Here is a 23,937-nt window from a genome sequence, read left to right as displayed (position 1 = left end):
AGGGAAATTGCCCCGCAGAAGCTTTTTATGATCGTTTCGGAGTTTTCAAAAAGTGTATATTGGACCCGCGTAGGGGTAAACAATATCAAATGGGCAAGCGGTTTGGAAGATGTTGTGCCATACTTATTGCCCGTAAACACTCTGAACTAAGACGATTAATGAATTTTGTGGTACCAACTGAGATATAAGTCAAAGATAGATGTTCCCAAAACTATGGTAATGTTTGACACACTTGCTACCAAATTATGAGGATGATTGACACATTTTCATAACTAGGCCATCACAAACGGCAAATGAAATCGGCTAATGTGGACTACCTTCTCCGAAATAAGGCATGCTATTAGGAACGACATTGAAGATCTTATGCTTTGGTGAGATGAGTGTATGGAAGCAAAATGTGGGTTGCCAATTACTTGAAGATGGGCTGCGTCCCGACGGGAATGATTGGCATAAGAGGAATGGATTAGATTGGAAAGCAATAGATGTAAATTAACATAAAAAACATTGGAACCGGTCCCAGGCTAGATATATTGCACAAAATACAATAGACGGATGGGTTCTGGATATTGGAGTGAGACCTAGAGACCTGGAGACCTGGACGGAACGATGAAGGATAATTGGCTAGGGTGCAATGGAGATACTGCAGATGACACTTGAAATAAGTGTAACTTTTTCCTAACAAATTTAGCTGCAATTGGTGCATCAATTTTCTTGTAATTACATTTACATTATGAAAGAGTGCCATGCATGTTAATTCTGTATATATTTTTTTTGTAGCAGATAATTACTGCTTAACAAGATCAATTTATGTACACAAAGTTAGCTACCGAAATTACATATTTATAGAGCGGAGCATTTTATTTTAATCTCTATTACTGTGCAACACAAAATCAGACTATTTATTCCAAGTGAAATATTTATTTCAATGTTTTGACAATATTCCCCTACAAAATCAAATGATTCCCATTACACAAACTCACAATAAGACATCTGTACAAGAGTTGTGCATAGACAAAAGACGTCACAAACAAAATGTTGGCTTTAATGTAAAATGACATCCTATTCCTCCGAATAGAATAAGGATTTTTGATGTAAGAACTATTTAAATGAATAATACCCCCCTAGAGTTCAATATGGTCGTGATCGTGAGCAGTTTCCTGTAAAAGAAAATAAAAATTATAAAAATATGTTCCATTTTACTTTGGTAAATTCTATTGATTTATCATTTAGATTCTAACAAAATATCAATGCCATATAACTACAAGAATTTATCTTTGTTAATTGAGAATAATTAATTTACAACAGTTATTACAAAACACATTCTGTGTGTAAGCATAATTAATAATTATTCTTTTTACCATTCAGTAACAATTACCATATAACCGAATAATAATTTCAATATTTGTATAAACTCTTTTTATAATTTGAATATTAAAAATCCAGCAAAAAATTGTGCGCCATCATCTGTTATAAAAAGCTTAAATAAAATCTCATTATTATAAAATGGTAAAAAGCTTAATTTTGAGGGTGAAGACAAATTTTCTAAGAAGTAAAATTGCCATTAAGTCAGACTCCACTTGATATGTCACATGCCCACCTCTCAACACCACCAAAATTTAATATTTGTTTTTTAATAATCTACTATATTTTCTTGTTAAAAATCTGAACATTTATAAAGACAGAATAATTGAAAATTATCATTAAAAAATAATTTTAATGTATTTTACTGCCTTTGCATGGATAAACAAATATAAATTTACGATAAATTCCATTTTTAAAAGTTTGCAAAAAATCATTCCTATAAATTTTATGTAAAATTTGTGATATTGATAAACTTTTTTTAATTTTTGAAAACATTTTAATAAGTGTAGAGGAAGGTCAGACAAGATGGGGTATAGGCTGCATTGTGTTTAATGAGTGCTGTAACTTGGTAGTAAATATTACAAACTAAATATGCACACCACTAATAACAGACATCCATAAAACTGCTGCTATTGTTCAGTATTCTTTGCCTATGGAGGTAATAATATATTTGCAACCAGACAGTTTAATGCTGTTGTAACTTGTTTTTTAAAAATACTTGCATGTAAGTAATGCAAATAATTTTAATTTTTCATTCTATTATATAAAACAAAGAATTTTCTACTGACTATTCGAAGTCAATTGAATTACCATACAATTGATTATCACAAGCAGTTTAAGCACAACTTCAAAATGACATATTACGGCAAAATTGTTTTGTGTACTTTGATATTCTATCTTAAAGAAAAAAAGACTTAAGAGAAGACAAACTTAGATAGCAAGAAAGAAAAAAAAAAGTCAACTTGCAAAAAGACAACACACAAATAGGAGGTTCACTACTTTTACACCTTATGTTTTCAAGAAAAATACAATGATTACTACAAAAATGTCTATAATAAATATTGTTTCATTGCTAGTTTGATGTTTAATCTTAATACAATAAAATGTTGGCATAATGAATTCCAGTTTAACAAAACTGGTATAACAAGTTTATCTTGAATTCCCCCAATTTCCTATTCAGTTCAATACAAAAATGTTTCAGTTTAATGAATATCACTGTAATGAAATTTCAGTTTAAAGTAAGTTTTGTCCATTATAAAAGAAAAGTTTCATTATAATGAAATCTATAAATGCATGTCATTAATTTTTTAATAAATGACTAATATGTTTGAGTCAGTCCGGCAACACTAATTTTAATCCTGTCAGTTTCTTTTCAATGCTATTACTCTAGTTATTTCTTTCTAAGTTTATGAGGAAAAAATGAAGAAAAACAAAGCAGAAATAAAAGCAGTTTTCTTTGGAAGAGAAGAAAATATATCGGATGACATGCAGAAAGGAATTAAAAGAAATGATGCTGACAAGAGGTATGAAACCTCTTGCAATTGCAAACTGCTTTTCTAAAGCAGTTATTATGGAATAGCCAGCAAAGAAACTGAAGATGATTACAATACAGATATTGTAAACCACTGGAAACATTTATGCCAAAGTTAAATGTACCAAAAGAAACAAAGTTTAATGATTTTGTTAAAGTAGATAAAGTTGCCATTTATATTGAAGTGAATGATGTAGACACTATGGCAGAAATACTGTTAGAACATGGTTCTAATGACAATTATGATGAGAAGAGGAAGATAAATTTGTAGATGACTAAAATTATTCTGTTATTTCTGTAAATTATCAAAGATTTTATGAAATTTATTTGCAATTAAACAGCCTATAAATACTGGTTTTAGATCAGTGGTACTCAACTCAAAATAATCAAAATTTATATAGAATTTGGTAAGTTACTAAAACCATTAAGAAATATTTATATATAAAGATGTTACTAAAAATAAATTAACTTAGTAATAAAATAAAAAAATAGAATTCATTATAAGTAATTTAACATAGAACAAGCAACTATTTATTGTGACATCATCACAATGCCAGCTGCAATTTTTAATATTTTTAATTTAAAATGTAAGCTCTCCACCTCTAATAGTGGCTTGCTTGCCCCTGTACATCATACTTTTCCTTTAACAATAGAGTTGTGCCAGTCTTCTAACTCCTTTTGGGAAAAATGTCTGAATTGAAATAACATCACTTCCTGTTTGCATCGGAAGTTCACATATAGTTAAATGGGACCTCCTGCCCCTAAGGTTTCCATATTGGTCTCATCTTTCATCTAACTAACTCCATTCTTGATATTAAGAAAAGACAGATAAACAGATGACAGTGGGAATTTACAGGTCTACAATTTTTTCAAATTGTAGCCCAATAATGAATTTATGTTAAATAATTTATTTGAACTACTACTTTCTTTTATTACTCTATTTCAACAGAAAAACAAATCTGAAGCATCATAATTTTCAGATTCAAGCATTAAAATTGGATAAAATTTGATATTTTAAATTTCCATTAATATGTTGAACAAAAAAATGTGTGTTTTATGTTAGATTATTCTGATTAAACAACCTGAAAAGGATTTTAATAAATAAAGGATAATATATCAAATTCTAGGAAAAAATACAGCACCAAATATTTGTTGTTGTATATCTCAAATTTTCTTCACTTTTTGAAGAATAAAACTAGAATCTAAATTTTGTCTTAAATATTTCAAAAAATATCAATATTTATAATCTATCTATTTGTTGTTTATTTAAACAAAAAACCAATATGACATTGACTAAAAATCTAGTAATGCCCTTCTTTAATCTAGCAAACTCATTCTATTTATGGCAGTAAATTCGTACATAATTATGCTGGGAAAAACATGAATTATATTACCATTAAACTGTACATAAATCAAATGTATTTGTGGTTATGACATAACCTGCCTTTATTCTAAAAATATCTGTTTCAAAACAAAACTGAACTCATTTTAACTATCCCTAACAAACAAACAAAAAAATTGCATGTCAGATTAAAAACTTACTTCTGTAGCTTCAGTTGTAGATTCAGTGTCTTCCTCCTCATCTTCTTCCTCCTCCTCTTCATCTTCATCTTTTTTAGCTTCTGCTTCTGTTTTCTTCCTTTCTTCTTCATCCTGCTCATCTTTCATTTTACGTTCAGCATCCTAAAAATTTTCATTTGTTAGCATTTAAGAACAATTACATCAAATCTAATTATAATGCATACAACTTCAAACTAATTATTTATGAATCATCTCGATTCTATATAGATACATATACTAATTTGCATACTTTGGGCATAACTAATTTAAAAGTTTAAGAAAATTACTTTTGTAGAGCCCCATGTTTCTTCTCCTACTTTCTGAGCAAAATCTTCATCATCCGTAATTAATATGTTATCAAATATTGTACCAGATTTAACCTGAACAGAAATAAATTTTAATTATTAAATTATAATAGCTACATCAGAATTAATTTTAAATTTTAAAATAAGACTTTACCTGCCATAGATCAAAACCAAATGCTCCAATATCAGTATACCTGTAGATAAATGGATCAGGTACATATTCTGGATTATCAATTTCTGGATGAATCCATGGTCCTTTGTAATTAGGATTATCAATTTGTTTAGGTTTCCATTCTCCTTTATATTCAGGATTATTTATTTGTGGTGGTTCCCATTCACCATCCATTTCATCATCCCAATCTTCAGGTTTTGTGGCATCTGGATCTGGTATGTATTCAGGTTGATCCCAGTCCTAAAAAAATATACACATAAAATTTGTTTGTTAGTGTTTTCTCAAAATAAATGAATTTACAGCAACTGATTCAGTAACAAATTCTTGGTACAATAATGTGTTTAAACAAAAAATATTTTAAAATATTTAAACCATTCAAAATGGAATTAAACCAGTTAAAAATTGCACAATTACATTGTGTCAATTAAATTAAATCTCATGACTCAGAATCATAGATCTAAATATTGCCTTTTATAAATGCTTTTTATGCTCATTTGCATTTTTGAAATTTAAATGCTGTGCTACTTAAATATTTCAAAATTTGGATAAAAATAAAAAGTTCAGATTAACAGTAAAAATTTAAAAATTTCATTCTGTAATTATAAAACATCAAATGAATCCTGTCATATCTCAAACAATTGATTTATTACCTAAGTAATGATTCAACATTAAATAACTGTAAAACAAATTTATCTTGCAATAGCTTGAAATATGTACTCATCCGTTTAATAAATGGCTTTTCATTTGTCAACTAAAAATTTATTTAGTAAAATAGTTCCAGAATTTATTTTGTTAGATTAAATGTTGCTGAAAAATTGACAATTAAGTAGTACTGATAAATACTTAAGGTTCTGAGAATGTATATTTATTATTGTATATTATTAAAATTAGTGGATATCAAGTTTTCTATTGTAATCATTTATTATTATTTTGTCAGGATGTCAAAAGCATTTTTAAATATTGACAGTTCTGAAAGATTTTTTCTTTTCTGTCTTTACTTCAATTATTACATATTTTATTACATTTGTTTATCACTTCTCTCAACTTATTGATGTACAAATTCAAAATATTTGGAAACTGCTGTAAGATTTGATATTTTTGAATTATGTATACAATTATGGTGTTTCAGAAACATTGTTATAATTTTTATGATTGCCATTTAAGTTTGTATTATGTAACATGCTTTGATATGTTTAAAATTTACTTTAAAATGATAAAAAAATTTAAAAAGAAAAACTTACATCTGGTTTCTTGTCTTCGGGATCATCGATTTTGGCTCTATCGTCCCAATCCTCAGGCTTTTTAGCTTCGGGATCCTTGATTTTTTTGGGAGGCAAGAAATTCCAATCCTTTTCCAATTCACCACTTTCTACCTTTTCATTGTCAATTTTGACAATGTAAGTATTATCTGGTTTTACAATCAATGTGTATAAATGGGAATACACATCATCCTATTAAAAGAAGGAAGTATTTAAGCAATGAAAAATACAAGAATTAAACTAAAACGTAAAGTTTTTTACCTTGCACCTAATGTCTTTATTGATCAGAAGATTTTTTCCTTTATAATTGAAAATAACATGTACTTTTTTAGTGCCAGGACCACAAATATCAGGACCTTAAACATAAAATAAAAATTTAACTTAGTGCAAATGAAGCTTAAATGTAGAAAATGGATCATTTTAATTAGAAAAAACTCATACCAAACATAATTAAATAAGGTGTTTCTCCATGTAAATCTTTCTGATCCAAAGTGTTATCAAACAATTTCATATAACCTCCTCCACAATCAATATTTTGCTCGTGTTTTACAGTAAATTGTATTACTAAAGTTTTCTTTTCATTACTAAAGGGAGAGAATTTTGAAGATATACCATAAAACCTAGCATCCTGGGAAGTTTGAATACCTGAAATAATTAAAAAATCGTCATCATTATTACTACTTTAAATAATTAAACTTAAAATTCAAAATAATTAACAGCCTTTACCTTTATCCTTCTCAGCATCACCATAAAATTTACCATGAGTTAAAACAAATTTTCCTAGTTCATTTCCTTTATGTTCTGACTGTATCCATCTTTCTTCCCATTTATCTGGAAGGTAAAAAATAATTTGCATTAAACCATAATGTAGTACAGTACATATAATATATAAAAGAAAATGTTTTTGTAATTCTGAAGAATAATTCTAAAAAAAAAAAAAAAAACAAAACCTAACTATTACTATAATAAAATTATGTATGAAATGAAGCAGTAAAGAGTTTTATAGCACTACTGCAAAACAGGTTCGTAATATTAAATTTGATTATTACTAGTTTTCAAATTCATTTTGTTCCGAGTCAATGCTAGCTTCTCAAGCAGATGCTAGAAAATCATGTCGTTTTCTAAATTTAGATATTTAGAAGACAGAGAGCATATTGGAGCATCCACTCAATTTCTAAACATCATTTACAAAATTTATCATCATATACCAAGAATTCTACGAACTTAAATTTGTTAAGTTATTGATCTTGTTCCGTCACACTCTTTTCAAGTCTTCTGTAATATTACACAGTCTTGATTAAGCTCAATTGGTTCTCCAATCATTAAACTTGAACTACTCCAAACATTAAGATTGGAGAAGTTCAATATAAACAAATTATCTATTACTTTTAAATCATAACAGACTGACCATATCAAAATATTTACAAGAAGCTATCAACTGAAGTTGTCTATCCTACTTTTCCAATTTCAATTCTATTCTAATTAAAAAGTGTCTAGAATTAAGATTTAAAAGTAGCCATAAAACATGAAAATTTGGGAGAAAATAAAAACCAACCTTGTTTCACTTGATAAAAAGTATCGCAACATCCTTTTACTACATTACGTATGAATAAATCAAATGATTTAGTCGAAAATATCTAGCTCTAACTTAACTAATTACCATACACAAATATCACATATTTATAGCCAAATATGGTAGAGCCAGATTAACTATTAGTACAATAATTTAGGTTTGATTTTCTATATTAGTTAGGGAAATGAGATTAACCAATTAAATAGTTAAAAGAGATGCAATAATTATGAACTACTGACCATTCTTGTAAAATAAATCCTGATAGAATGGAGAATATTCTAGCAAAGAAAATGGAAGTTTAACAGCTGTAAGTTTAAAAAACACATTAAAAGATATTGGCTTTATAGAACAGTGAATCATACCAAACAATTGTAGCATAAAAAATAAGCTAATTATCTGTCCCTTGCAGAATTGAAGAATATCAAATTCCCAAATCAACACAGCATGATGAAAGAAAACTAAAATTATATACAATTTCATCTAACGTCCACTTATTTAAGCTACAGAAAATAAATGTACAATTCCTGTAAACAATCATATCTATCGAGGAAGTAATTATAGTCTGAATATTTTTAATAATGTCTTTAAGATACAGTAGTTCCATGTTTTTTGTAACTTGATTTCTGGAAATCAATTAAGCAAGCTGTCTTATTTTTCCATTATAAATTAAAATTAATTCCGGTGAACTGCTGACTTCAGTGATTTTAATTATAATAATAGAGTATGAAGAAAATTTGCTAATGTTAACAATAAAAGTAACTGATAACAATAATAAAATTATAGAACTTAGTTATTTTATAACTAGCTTTCCTAAGGTGCTAAAACTATAAACTTTTTGGCAAGATTTTCTCTAATTAGAGCTCTATACAGGGTGTATCAAAACTCGTGGTCACTAGATAATATGGTTGGTGAGCTGCTATTATTCTCACCCTTTGTTTTCATTCTAGGAACAACTGCTTCTGATCGGGCGGCATTCGGATGGTCCAGTAGGCAAAAATATGTAAGAGTTTCATTAGTACGTGTATATTTTTACTAGTGTTTTTGTACTGTTTTTGGTTATTTCAGTTTTATTTTTTGAGTTTTTTGTAATATGTAATTCTTGATTCAGCTTTAAATCTACTATTTGCAAAGAAACAAGGTGGAAATCATTAGTTTTTTTACAAACAGGCATGAGAGTTTGAAATCTGTGGATTTCTAGCAAGTGCAACATGAAAAGCACAGAGTTGCTATAACAACAAGAGTTGTACATTTTTTTATTACTTAGAGTGCACTTTTTTGTAAGGTGAAAGTAGATAGAGATTATATATATATATATATATCTATCTAGTGTTATGTTTTGCTTCAAAACATAACACTAGATATGCAAAAAGTTGTCGCACATTAAATTCATAACTACAATAAAAATTACATACCCAGAACCTTTTAAGGTGTGATCACGTATAAATATCGACAGACGAACGTTTTCAAACCCCTTCTGGGCTCTGCTTCAAGTTCCAATCAGTTTCTATATGGATGTTTGACATCAACATGCATAACAAACTGATATTTAACGGCTATCAAACATCCATATAGAAACTGATTGGAACCTGAAGCAGAGCCGAGAAGGAGTTTGAAAATGTTCATCTGTCGACATTTATACGTGATCACACCTTAAAAGGTTCTGGGTACATAATTTTTGAAGTAATTCTGGTGTGATAAGTAGTGAGTTATTTACTACAATAAAATTTTAGATAAATATTGCAAATACACCGGTTATTGAAGTATATATATTTAACTTTTCATCACTCTAACACAAACAATTTTTTAAAAAATAATTTCTTTCGACTTCCTATCCATTTCTAACTTATCAGTTAAAGGTATCATTTCTCACTTTAAAGAACATTTTCTTCCTTTTGATTTCTATGTCACCAATATAGTTTACAATGGAAACTGATGGCTCATGGAATTTTGGCGTTATAGAGTTAGCCAGTGGGGTGATAAACATTTTCTAATCTTTTTAATGAAGTACCAAAATAATACATAGTTGTGTAGAATGTCTTTATTATTGTCTACATTCAACTTAAGTCATATTAAATATTAAAATGTCTTTAAAAGAAACTTGAAATTAAAACACTTGTAAATGTTTTAAAATACTATATAATCAGTTTACAATATAATTCAAAGCTTTCAAACTATGTATTTTATATGAAAATTTTATCCTTATAAATTAACTGCATTATTTATTGTTTTGTAAGAATTTAAGATACTTTTAATAAATTTATTGAAAAAATATATTTTGCAGAAGCTGCTGAATTTTTATTTAGAAAATCATTTTTTTCCATTAAAAAATTGGCTAAACAATTATTGTTGAGGAGAAAATGCATTCATTTTTAAATAAATTAAGACTTTAAAAGATAGATAAATAATTTTAATGCTTCTAAGTAATTTTTTATTTAAAAAATAATAAAAACAGATCGTGCAACTTTAGGTCATATTAAACATAACTTTTTGTCATTTATTAGGGAGGGTGGCCTTGTAATTTTTAACAAAGGTTCAACAGTCCCTTTTACTGAATTTAAATATATTTGAAAAGGTCTTAATTTATATTTAGAAGTCAAGTTACATATCAGTTTGAGCAGAAGTGGCTCTAGGCAGAAAATTCACTTCTGCTCACAGTCCCTGCTCCGCTCCCAAACCAAATTATTTAGTAACCATGGTACAAAAATTAGGGAGTGATAGAACAACTAGACAAGCACAACAATCATCCTACAATGCATACTTGAAACTCAAGCAGTGAAGCACTAGAGTGATACTTGCTGTGTCACGAAATGATTAACAGGAATGACAAGGAATAAAAGAAAATCGATAAATTTAAGGAAAATGTTTTATTCAACATTTTGTTACAACAACTGCTCAAAAGTGTGATCACCAACAGTGATGTACACTTCAAACTGTCAATGCAGTGACAACCGTACATTCACCTTGAAGTTCTTCTAGTGCATTGTAGGATGATTTGTGCATGTCTAGTGTTCTATCACCCCCTAATGTTTGTACCATGAGTTTGATACACCCCATATAACTGAAAATATTAATGAGACCATCTAGTGAGGCTTCATCTCAGCTCCCAGTAACTGATACAGCTGGGGAATAGTGTAAAAAAAAAAAACATAATAAACAGTGTGATGTGGTCTACTCTCGTCTAGCTCCATTTGTTTGTTCAAATAGATTTTCTAGAGTATCCTCTAGTCAAGAGAAATGGCAAGTAAAAATAAAGTTTATATATAAGAAAAACATTTTATATTGTATCAAAAATTCACTAACTCAACACCAGAGTGCAGTAAATTAACAATACCTTTGAGCCTGTTACTGGTGTGTACTCCCACGATGACGAAACCAAAAAATAGTTTGTTACTAACGTTTTTGAACCAAACAGGTTCTTCCTCAGGTATACCAAGATAGCTAAAAAGAGCCACTTTCGCATCACTTACAGAAGATGTGCATCCGTATTTAACATCCTCTGTAATGGAAAGGACGATCCTGACCAGAAAAGACTCCTCGGTGTATACAGCATCCCACAATTAAGGATCATAGATGCAATAGAAACCTAGTCTGCATAGGCTCTACAAAGCACTCCTTAGGAGTTAGATTGAAAGAACACTCAGCTGATATACAGAATGAGAAGACCACCATTGCTCTGGCCATTTATGCCTCGGATCCAGACATACAACTGGATTTTAATCAGACGAGAGTTATCTGCACCGCACAAAATGCACACCACCTCAGGTGGTTAGAGGCCGTATGCATCTACATAGCTAGCCTCAGCAATAATAACTGCAACAATCACAAGGAAGAGAGAACTATCAGTAGCGTGGCAGGCACTTATGAATGAACAAAAATCTATAAATACAGTCAATCGCTGGAGAGCGCATGCCCAAGAAGACTTAATTGAGAGGCGCATGTTTCAGTTTCAAATTGTGTTCCTTTTCTTCTATCTGCATTCTATCAGGAATTCAACATTACCTGAGGAAGAACCTGTTTGGTTCGAAAACGTCAGTAACAAACTATTTTTCGTTTTCGTCATCGTGGAAGTACACACCGGTAACAGGCTTAAAGGTATTGTTAATACATTGTATCAATAAAAAAGTTATCAGAATTATTCAAAGTAACTTTAAAAGAACATACATAAAGACAAAATAGCCAAAGCTTCAAAACAAATTGAAGTTTTAAAGATGCTTGAAGGAGAAAACTCAAAATGACACAATTTAAGACAGTGGCAGATCAAGTAGAATCAAAGGGGCCTAACTGAAAAATTAAAAATATTTCAAATAAGTATCTTTTATTAACATGTGCATGAAGTTTATATTGCAGATGGTCCAATAAATCATGTTTACAATCATAATATCTATAAAAACAACATACTGAAGTTAAAATAGATAAATTTTAATGTCTTTTTGTGTCAATGGGTAGGGCTTAGATCTGCCATTGATTTAAGGTGCCCAATAAATGCAAAAGTATAAAAGCAGCATATCATCTTCAATTAATTCTTTTAATAATTTTGCTGGAATTTCATCGTCTTTTCTTCTCTATACCATTTTCCTAACCCAAATATTTTCTTTAACTTTTTCTTTTGATTCATTAATATTACAATAGCTATAGCAACTAGGACAAGTATCTCTAGAACAGTGTAACTCATAGCCCAACTGAGTTCTCTAAAATAAAAATACCCTCAGTAGAAAACAGCAGAAAAATTGATCATTTACCTCTCTAGAGATCTAATGATTTTAGACTGGTCTCACTAGAAAAGAGGGAAATTTTCTTCCAAAGTTAGAATTTATCATTTGAATAAAAGATAACATGTACACAAATTTTAATATAAAATGTTAATTTATAAAATATTTGAAGGCAATAATCTAAATAAAATAATTTAATATATTCAAGTGATCCACCAGATCTTTCCTGTACCATACTTTCGTGTCATTAAATTGATTTACGTACACCAGATTCATTTTTGTACATCTTAGCCAACAAAAATTTTGAGTTATTGTTCAGTGACAATTACTGTTAATTTTTCTGGTAACAGCAGAATCATTTTTGAAAATGAATTTTTTTCTGTTTCCTGTTTAATCTATGGTTTTAGCATTTTAAATAATGTTTTATGCATTGTAACATACTAAAAAAACTTTTCCTATCTTAAAATTTTTCTTTTGCTATCCGAGAACAGAATTCCTGTATTGATTTTTGTACATATTGTAGATCTGAAATTGAAAGCAGCAGCTTCACATGTTTGCAAATGCTACTGATTTGTATTTTTCCATCAAAAATAATTTTAATGTGTGTTAAGTTCAAAGAAAATGGTTCTTTCAATTAAATAATTAAAGTGTGATTTAATACTTACATTGGAATTTTATCAAATTATGATTTTTTTGCTCCCTCAATATTTTGTATTTTCTAACATTGTTGTTAATCCAAGGAAATTATTGGCCCAAATTTAAGTTGAATAATCTGGACTGACGTACGATCAGAAACAACAGTAATTGTGAAATACTACTGAATTACAAACTTCTCCAAACAAGACAATTGTCAATACACTTAAATACATCACATGCTTAGTCTGGCTTTATCTGTTCTCCATATACAGCACATTGTGTATCTAAAATATGAAATGCAAAGAATACGAATATTCTACAGATGTGTAACAATATCAGTCTTTATTAACACAAACAAATGCATGACCTTCCATTCTTTACTACATTTATGATTTTAATATTTCATTATAGAACATGGTAAAAATGAAAATCGTGCATTCCACTAAATCAGAAGCAATTATATGTGCAAGGACAGGTCAATAAATAATGAAATTTTTTTTTACTGAAAACCTGTTCAATATGGAACAATAAGTGAAATTATCCTCAAAATCTCAGACCTTACTCTCCTTTGTCAGCAGGGTCACACTGCAGCAAATACAAGCTACATAATAAATTCTGAAAAATGGTGTTAATTCTAATTTCATCCACATGTGAAGAGCAGAAAAGTATGATTTGTTTTTTTATGTGCTAAGGGGATGAAATTCATCCACATGCAATTTGTCTCAATGTATGGTAAATATGCTCTTGACCACAGCAATGGGCACTAGTGTAACAAATTTGAAAATGGTAAAACCAAAGTTGTTAGTGTGTCAAGGCCTGGACACTTAATCTTCATCCAGACTACAAGCAATAGCCCTACTGTAAATAAACTTATTCAAAGTAATTGTCAAAAGAATGTTTTCAGTAGAAGCATGGATTTGGGATTGTATGTTTGCATTGTGCATATACCAACATCAATAAAGACTAGTAGTAGAGAAAGCTCTTGGCTAGGTAGATTTCCAGTGTGCTCAGTGGAGAGCATATACAGCAACAGATGGTGCTGTTGTTTAATCATCTGCAGCAGTATCACGTGGAAGATCCAGAAGGGAGCAGCAGTTAGGATTGATTTATCAAAAGTCATTCTCGTCCACAATAATTCTCACCCACATGTCACTGAAAAAGCTGTTAAGGGCAAACTAATCTTAAAATTGGAAAATTTTTGGCCATCCTCCAGACCTTGCTGGAATCCATCAACATGTTGATGGATTTACGTCCAACTGCACAATTTCTGAGTGGCAAAGAAAAACTGGTATACCACAGAGAAATGTACAAACTACACAAGCAAGGGTTTTCTGTGGGGTTGCCAACTTATACAGTAATCTAAACAAAAATATTCACTATAATGCAATTTTTATTTTTAATGGTGTCTTGAAGTTTGAATAATTTTATATATTTGTTTTTAATTAAAAATAAGTGTAATCTAGGTACGCTATTCTGTCACAGTTGGTTGAAACATGTGTTCAGAGTTTGAGAGTAATGGTGAAATGCCTCTATTGTTTGAGGAAATTCATTCTTGGAAACATTGCCATGTTTGAGAAACTCTGCAGTGTGGTAGACGAATCCGAAGGTGAAATAAATGAAAATTTGAAAAGAGGAGATTACTAGGCATCTTGAATTCCTTGAAAACAAACTCCAGCGTTACTTCCCTGAGCTGAAAGAAGAAGAAACTACATTGACACGAAATCCATTCTCTGCTTCCTCTGATGTAGCCAGCATTCCTGATGAATTATAAGACAAATTCTTGGATTTGCGGAATGATTCCTCAGCACATAACTTGTTTAATGAAAAATTGCTCACAATTCTGGTGTGGTATGTATCATTCATACCTAAATGTGACAATGCTTGTCTTTCAAGTTTTAGTTCTATTTGTGTCTACATATCTCCGAGGGGATTTTCAACTCCTCCTCGTTTAAAAACAAAAGAAATAAATTAAATATTGAGAATGACATGAAGTTGGCATTAACAAAAACTCACCAGAAAATTTTGAGGCTGGTTAATAACATGCAATTTCAACCATTGCATTAAATGGTTAATGTTACCTTAGGTAGCCAAGAAACAGTGGGACGCACGTTCTAACCTAACCTAACCTATTTAATAATTTGGTTGCTAATAATTATGGTAATTTATTAGAATAGGTTAGGTTAGAATGTGCATCCCACTGTTTCCTTGCTGGAATTAGAGACAAGCTGCCACCTTGGCCACCTAAGGTAACGTTAGCCCATTAAATTAATTATTAAACATAATTTAAAATAAAATTATACTAAAAAAACTATTTTCGTTGTTTTTTTAATTACCTTATTAAAAATGCTTTTTTCAATTGTATCGGGGTCGCGGGTCACCTGGCTTTTATAAAAAGCGGTCACCACCCAAAAAAGGTTGGGAACTGTTGATCTCGTTGAAAGTTTGCCTTCATAGAGCACCAGACATCTTTCTGTTATGCTATCTGCTTCAGATTGAAACACTAACTAGCCTACTCTTTCAGGCAATCTATCCATTTTCTACACAGTTATCACCATTTGTTGCATTTGATACAATTTCTCCTTAAAAGCTCTTTAAGGCACCAGAATGCCATCTTTTACATTATAATTCTTGTCCAACCTTCTTTCATGCTTTGATTGTTAACTGTGAGAGGCCTTCCCATATAACCAGAACTCTTGTACCTGGTTCCAGAACCTCTATACAAACATGTATACAGTAGATTGTCTATAGTTTCTCTTCAAACACCACAATTTCATCTTATTACTGCTTGATAACTTAATAATTCATAATTTTCTCCAGTTTGTTACAATCTGTCCACTGTATATTGTAGAATAAAGCCAGATAATATGCCAAATTATCAGGTTATGATTAGGATAAATTAATAATTACATACAAATTAATTTGTCTAGAGATAGACAGTTAAACCACAGTTAATTTTAATAATTATAAATTAACTTTTAATTTAGAATTTCTGGAAGAAAATTCAGTTTGTTGAGATGTTTATGTACATTGATGTTTTTTCCCCAACTATTATTCCTTTGATGCTATCTAGTGCCTCTTGCACCACCTATTTATTGAGGATTTTGATAGAATCTGTATTGGTTATTGTTCTTCCATAATACATTCTCCTGTCTTTGACCTTATTCTATTGAGAAAATATTTTACACGTGCAAGGTAAGATTCATAATTTATGATCATTACAATCATAGCAGTTTTCCTTTGGGATATAAATCACCACATATCTGGTAAAATCTGCCAGTATATCTTCTCCCACATACATGGAATTCATTTTGCCATGTCTGTCAGATGTCCATTCATGTATTTAAATGCTCCAGTAAGGATATTGTCCACAATAACTTTTTTCCTCAAATGGATCTAATCAATGGCATCTTCTACCTCCATATAGAAAAAGGGTAAGGGCAGAGTTCCAAGGCCAGCAGCACTATTAGTTCCATTAAGCCCTTCCTCACATCTAAAGTTCCCTGCTATATTCACACCATCTATTCTTGAGACCTCATTTTATGTCAAATTTTTATATTAAAAAAATTTTCTACAATACTGTACTCTAACAAAGACATTTTATACCCTGCATTCTTATAATGTATGGATTTATGGAATACTGTAGATCGATATTAGTCAGTAAAATAAAAATACTAGTTTCAGCTGCAGAGGAGTCATAGCTTTTGATAGTTGAATCATAATGGTCAGCTACTTGCACAAAAGCAAGGATTATACACAGTGGTGATATTCAGCGAATTTGCCCGAACCTGTTGTTAAAATTTTCAGTTTTCCAAACCTTGTTAAACTCACAGAACATTTCTCAGTGGTTTTGTTTTTTTTTTATTAAAAAAAATACATTAAAATATACGTATTATACTCTGTAATACTACTAAACTAGAGCCTTCTACCCCATTTGCACCGAGCATTTCAATCTAGATTGTGAGCAAGGTCGGGGACTATGTCTTGGCGCGATCTCTCTCAACCATTTTAATCTCGACCGAAACGAGGTTTAATCGCGATCGATTCAAGAGAGTTCTTGAAACTAGATCCAGTCATAAGAGAGATCCCACAATCTCACGTGCGCGAGATAATACAGGATGGCTGTGGAAGACGTGTCGGACTATGGACAGCGAAATAAAAAGGTTATTGTATTTTGAGAGATGATGACATCTGTCTATTATCAGCAGTGCCATTTGGGGTGAAAAATTTCTCTGCCTAAAAAAAAAAAAAAAAAAAAAAAAAAAAAAAAAAAAAAAAAAAAAAAAAGGGTCGACAGCAGTAATATACTATTGTTACCTGTCTTCGTCCAGGGCTCGTTACGTTCCAAATATGCCACTGATTATTAGATATATCACAAGAAAAGGTATTGTATTTATTTCTAGCCAAAACTTCCATTTCGTTTGTTGGTGATTGCCAGGGAAAAATTTTCTGCTAGCAAACCCTTTGTTAACTATTTCGAATATCACCACTGATTATACAGCATGTCCAAGTTGTAACTTAAGATAAAATTACTCTATTTGGATCAAAAAATCCAACAAACAATTAAATTAGTGAAAACATGAACAGCACAATCACATTAATGTTGCTATGTAACATGACAATTATAGAAATCTCTAAAATTCAAGTAGCACCACAAACCAGTAAGTGAAGTGCAAAAATGCAGTCAGTATTCTTCATTTCAATTTTGGAAACAAAAAATATCAGCAGCAGCAGCAGCATTAGATTATAGAAACAAGTCAATCTGAAAATCAGGATTTTCAGATTAAACATGTGGAATAAACATTAATATTTAATAATTCTTGTTTATTGAAAAGATTTGGAATTAACTTAATGAAATATTTAAAAAAAATTTAATGGAAAAATTTGTTCATTAGTTCAAAAAAATATTTTAATAATTTGATATAATAAAAGTCAAATCAAGTATGTTTTATCTGTAGAGAAGTCAATTAGATCTGTAATTAAAAGTAACACTGAAGAACTCCTAGTGTAAAGCCTGGAACACAGTAGTCAATACACTTGCTTTTGATATGATGTCAAATGAGAATTCTGTAGCCAAGTGACTATCTTCCTTTGACCATCTCAATGTCATGGTTTGTGACACCACTCATGACAGTTCTAAAGAATCAATAAACATTTCCTCTACCACCCTATGATCTACTGCCTGGAGGAATTTGTTGACAAAATGACAAAAGTCAGAGTTTACAATGTGTTACTTACAGTTTCATACCACCATCTCTCAAGTTTCTTTTTATTGGCAAAGAATTAATAAGTGATAAATATGTTGTTTATAATATTTGTGTGTATATTTTGTAGTTTCAATAATTTAATAAAATAATTATAATGATCTTACAGACAGAGATGAAAACATTTTTGACTGATCATCATCAGTCAAAAATCTTTTTATCGAGACAAAGTATCAGTTTGTAGCTGAAATAAGTGGCATAAATATTTCACTGCACGAGTCTCTCATGACAGTCACACAAAAAATTAATGTGTTGGATCTGAGAGTCAAAGGGACTGCCTACTTCCTGTCAAAGGGTAATCAAATGATATGATATAGAGTGACATTGAATCAACAATTGCATGGTGCAATGATCATACATATTTAGTTCAACATTACATCTGACCTGTTTGCTGTGATATCATCTAGTTTGTACTTAGCCTAGTATCTTATAAAAGTTCTAAAAACTACTATTAAAAAAATAATTATATAGATCATTCATCCAATTCTTTCATTTCTTAAATAACTTAATTTTAAGAAATCTGATTAGAAAATAGAAAATGTTTCATAATGTTCTAAATTGCAGCATAAATCAAGTCTTAAGCCACATGGAATTGGAAACAGAGTTTCAATAATTAAGCCCTTATGCTCTAGTTCGTCTTTTTGGCTTACTATGACCTGGAAATCAAGGAACTTTCAAAAACATTTTTCCTCAATATCTAATCAGTGTTTTTAAAAGTAAGCCATTACTTTATTTTCTTAAAGATTAATTATAATCACAATATTAAATATTGTGTTTTACATATTGAGGCGGAAGAGTAGTCTACAAAAGAAGGTCAACTCCGCCATAGAGACAGACAGTTCCCAAAGAGTGAAAGGGACGTTAAAATTTAAAAGAAGACACTTTTGTGATTACTTCTGTGCATTTAATATTGTAATGTATAAATTTTGTCCTGGCATGTTTTAATTATATTGTTTAATTGTAAATTAATTATAATCCCCATCTCTCTTATTCTCTGTCTATAATCCTTCTCTTCTTAAGGATTATAGACAGAGTAATATTAAACTGGTGAAATTTTAAACAATTACCATATTTACTTGCATATAAGACAATCTCACATATAGGACGAGGTGTGACTTTAAAGATCAAAATAAAGAAAATTGGATTTATTAATACAATTCTAATTTTATTTCGTTTAACCACAAATAAAATATAAATGCAAGTAAATGCACACATTGTCCTGCAAAAATTACTGGCATTTAAACTTTAAGGAAAAATCTTGTAAAATCAACAACATAATTTGTTCATGAAAGCTGGACAATCAGGAACCTTTTTTGCCAATTCTTAACAGTCGAATCCACTCACCGTCAATTACACTTATGAGTTTTTCCAAATTCTGATTTCCAAATAATCATCTGTTTTCATGTGAGAATGGATTAAAACTTACATCGGGTTTTCGTGTGATTTTCGAATTTCAATTCAAAAGCTTTGCTTTTCCTATTGCTATTCATCATTACTCCTGACATTACACAAGAACAATTGAAACGACTCAGATAACATACTTTTGTTTTTAAACACGAGAGGTTGAGCATCCGATAAAAAATGTGAATACACGGTTCACAAAAATTATTGCAAAAACGCAAAGAATCCTTCGAGTATAGAACAAAAACCTAGGTTTTTGAAGCTGTAAAAAATGAATAAAAACCTCGTCTTATATGTGAGTAAATATGGTAGTTGCAATATTTTATAAAAATGCTAAAATCAGGCTGAATTGATGTTTTAATTAAAACCATAATTTAAAAATTCATGGGCTGTTTTTCAATTTTGAAATTTTAACAATGAAATTTAAACTGAAACAAAATATTCTGTATTCATTATTGCATGGACAAAGTCGTATCACATTTCATTGGTGCAATTTCATTTTAATTTAACTGATCTGTATAGATTTTCATTTCTATGTTTATATTATAAAGTTTATGTATTAATATTGTAAACACTTTATATATATATATATATATATATAGTGTTTTTATATTTTGATGAACAGTTTTTGCATTTGATGTTTCTTAAATTAACCACATTCAATTTCAATCTTTTAAAATTACAAAATTTCTTTTGCTATACATTTTTATTCTCTATTGCTTGTTCTAAAAATATTAAACAAGTAGAACTCACAAGAAATAAGAGTTTGATGATACTGTGAATCAGACTTCACAATGCCATAAGACAGTGGTGCAACTAGCATGATAAGATTATATACCAAATCACAGTAATTTCATAAACTATAAAATACAATATTCATATAAACAAGTTTGATTATTGAATAAAAAATGAGGAAAAGGATGAAACAATTTCTGTTTGTTAATTATTAACGTAAAAAATTTTAAAACTTTTCCTCTAAAGATGAAAGATAAACAGTTTAAAATAAAAACAGACAATTCATAAGTATCACTCCAATCAAAAATGTTCAAATTTCTTACCGCACGACTGAATTTTTTTTAACTTCCTACAAAATTACCTTGAACTAAATCACAAAATTTAATTCCTACCCGTAATAAATTTCACAAAAACAATTGAAAAAACTTTTTCCGATTAGCAAATCATTTAGGATAATCAAGACAGAAAAATGATTATGGCAAAAATTTTCCTACCATTATTCTTTATTCTGTTACTTGAGGAAGTAAAAGAATAAAAAACTATCAGAAAGGTTTTTACTCTAGTCAACTTCAGTCAAGCTGTTCGTTGCAACTTCCAGAATGTGTTACATAAATTAGTACTTTAATATGAAAAAACCAGCCTGTAGAACAATCAAATTTTTCAAAATTTTGAAATTACTAATGTATAATTTTCAGTAGTTCTCAATAGCTTTGGCTTCAAGTAGCAGAATAAAGAATAAAGGTATTAAACATGGCACAAAAAATTTCCATATCTAATACAATATTACATCTATAAGAACAAAAAATTTTTACCATTATCATGTTCTACCATATAATTTTTGTTTTGAAACAGAAATTCCCTTTATAGCTTATAAATTTTTAATTATGGAATTTTAAAGCCGATTAATATCTGAACACCGGATATTTACGTAAATCACTAGATTTTTGCAAGAGGCAAATTTCATTTACCAAATGTATAATTTAACTTGCTGCTTCTATTCTGTTTTTCAAATATCAATATGTAACCGGTTCAAACACAATTATTCTCTAGGAATTATCATATACACTGATTCCAAAAATACTAGCCTATCGACAACTATTTTATTCATATGCATTTTGGAATTTACAATATTTCCCTCCCACCGAGGAGAAATTCCAAAGAAAAATATTGTAATTTCCTGAATAAAATAAAGTTGTTGATAGGCTAGTATTTTTGGAATCAGTGGATGCGATAACTCCTAGAGAATAACTGTATTAGAACTGATTACATACAGATACAAAGGTATACTTTGCGATTCAAGAAATACCTAGATTATTTATTAATCCTATTTTTTAGGATAATCTATTAATTTTCCTCTATGTCGAAACACATTCCTCACCATAAATTTTTGATCAAGTTATATCAGCACCTTATTGTGAGTCAGAAGCAATTTGCAATGAGCAAAAACTATAGCAAGTCTTCTTATGTTAATGAACAGTACTTCATACTAACAACGTAATCAAAATCATTTAGCTACAAATTTTTAAAAAATTTAAAATTCCTTTCATCATTTAAATATTAAAAAAACCATTTATGGATATAATTTTAAATTCATATGAAGAATTCCAGAACTTATACTGTTCTTGCCTCATTTATTATTAATACTTTTCTTAAACGGCAAATTTTCATAAACAATTTTCAAATGTACATTTGGATCCAAAAATGTCCAAATTTTTATAGTGATCACACAATTTACCATATTCCATTTCTTCTTTACTTTAAAACCATGAACTCCTTTCAAAAAAAGGTAACATTCTCAATTAAAAAACAAAGTAAAAACAGATGAATTGAGTTCACTTTCAATTTATTATTAGATAATTGAGGCCAATTTAATATACAAACGCTATATATTTTTCCTGAGATCTATGTTCATCTTTAACTAATGTTTTCAGCTTCTCAAAAGTAACCTGCAACATTATTTTATTATCTGCATTAACTCAGCCTGCAGATGACTTTCGAGAAGCCAAAAACGCCACTTTAAACAGATTTCCAAATGGATTTTGAAGCTTTCTAACATTTAGACAAATTCCTTACACATTTTAAGATAAATACACATACAACCAGATACAAAATCTAAATAAGATCAAACCTTCAACATCCATCAAAAGATATAAACAAGATATATATACATTTTCACCTTGCTTTATAAGCCATCATGTTATATATTCAAATCATACCTCTCTAAAACATGTAGAATTATGGGTTTTAAACGTTCTAGAATCGTAGAATTTGAATTTATAAGCCGTAATGGCTTCGAATAGTAGCCGAAAACATACGTTCGTTCTTTATAACCTTGGCCAGATAATGAAGGTTCGAAATTATTTAAAAGTTGTAAGCAGAATGAAGCAGAATCTTTTTAAATATGCACAAGAAACAGATTTTTTTATATAATTCACCAGATTTTTCTCTGAAAATAAGAAAATATGAGTTTTTTACATTGAAATATTCTATAAATTTAAATTATGTAACTCTAGAACAGAGAATTATGGGACCTAAATGTTCTAGAATAACAGAATTTATAAATTCTAGAAATTAAAAAAAAATCAATTTTTTTTAATTTATAGAAAAAAACAAGGAAACTCAAATTTAGATTTAATAAAATCACACTTTTAGGGAATTTTTAGGGAAAAAATACAATAACTTTGAACAATATAAATTTCAAATACATCTATTGTCTTCTGATAATCAAGTGTTAGATCTTTTTTTTTAAAATGCAAGTATTTAGAGATTTAAAAGAGAAATTTAAGTAAATTCTTACCACCGTCGTTGAATTCTTCTCTGAAATATACGTTTGGTTCGGTAAATGCTAAACTAAATAACGAGAAAATGATTATAAAAGTCTTCATGTTTGAAATGTCTTCTGTCGTCTGCCTACAAAACGCTAAGCGATGACGATTGTTAATGACAGGACCGCACTTAATCTACCGCCAGATGGACGCCTCTCATTGGTTAAAATTAATAAACCAATAAAAGACTACCACGCGCCAACTGATGTAGTTGAATGGCTGATTCAACTCTAACCAATAAGATTCTACCACGAGTTGTGACTCTCGTTACGTCAAAGATGAGATAATAATATATATATCTACTTTTTAAAATTTTAAATTTGATATTTTAAAATTTTGAATTATTTTTTAAAGTTTTTTAAAGGTTATTTTTAATTAAAAAATGAGAAATTTGTTTCTGAATATATGTAATTTTTTATTTTTTTAGATTAAACTTTATCAGCATTTTTTAAATATTTTTGCTGAGTAATTTGGCTCTAAATAATTGCATTTTATGATTGTTTAAAATTTTTTTTGCATTAAAAAATTTATTTTATTACAAAATTTAATATATTTATGGCTTAGATAACTCCTGTACTTTCAGCATAAATGCAATAAAAGTAATAAAT

At 29.4% G+C, this 23,937-nt stretch overlaps 1 protein-coding gene across 1 annotated transcript; it reads right to left on the bottom strand.

Moving 5' to 3' along the window:
- Positions 1–898: 898 nt before the first annotated feature.
- On the bottom strand, positions 899–23,461 carry Calr (calreticulin). Its single transcript, XM_067279808.1, has 9 exons — positions 23,302–23,461; positions 6,916–7,020; positions 6,631–6,834; positions 6,451–6,545; positions 6,172–6,381; positions 4,913–5,170; positions 4,741–4,833; positions 4,436–4,576; positions 899–1,157 (listed from the first exon to the last, which is right to left on the bottom strand). The coding sequence occupies exons 1-9, from the start codon at positions 23,387–23,389 to the stop codon at positions 1,122–1,124; spliced, it is 1,230 nt and encodes a 409-aa protein (XP_067135909.1). The 5' UTR covers positions 23,390–23,461; the 3' UTR covers positions 899–1,121.
- Positions 23,462–23,937: the final 476 nt, after the last annotated feature.

Source organism: Centruroides vittatus, unplaced genomic scaffold, assembly GCF_030686945.1.
Source record: "Centruroides vittatus isolate TY-2023 unplaced genomic scaffold, ASM3068694v2 contig_877, whole genome shotgun sequence".
NCBI lineage: Eukaryota > Metazoa > Arthropoda > Arachnida > Scorpiones > Buthidae > Centruroides > Centruroides vittatus.
This window is presented reverse-complemented; position numbering and strand designations above follow the sequence as displayed.

What these genes read in the sequence shown, in the direction of transcription:
- Calr (XM_067279808.1), bottom strand. Translation starts at nt 23,389, where the DNA reads ATGAAGACTTTTATAATCATTTTCTCGTTATTTAGTTTAGCATTTACC. An exon ending in AGAAGAATTCAACGACGGTG is followed by an intron (nt 7,021 to 23,301) that starts GTAAGAATTTAC and finishes TTTACCTTCCAG; the next exon opens with ATAAATGGGAAGAAAGATGG. An exon ending in ACCTTATTTAATTATGTTTG is followed by an intron (nt 6,546 to 6,630) that starts GTATGAGTTTTT and finishes TTTATGTTTAAG; the next exon opens with GTCCTGATATTTGTGGTCCT.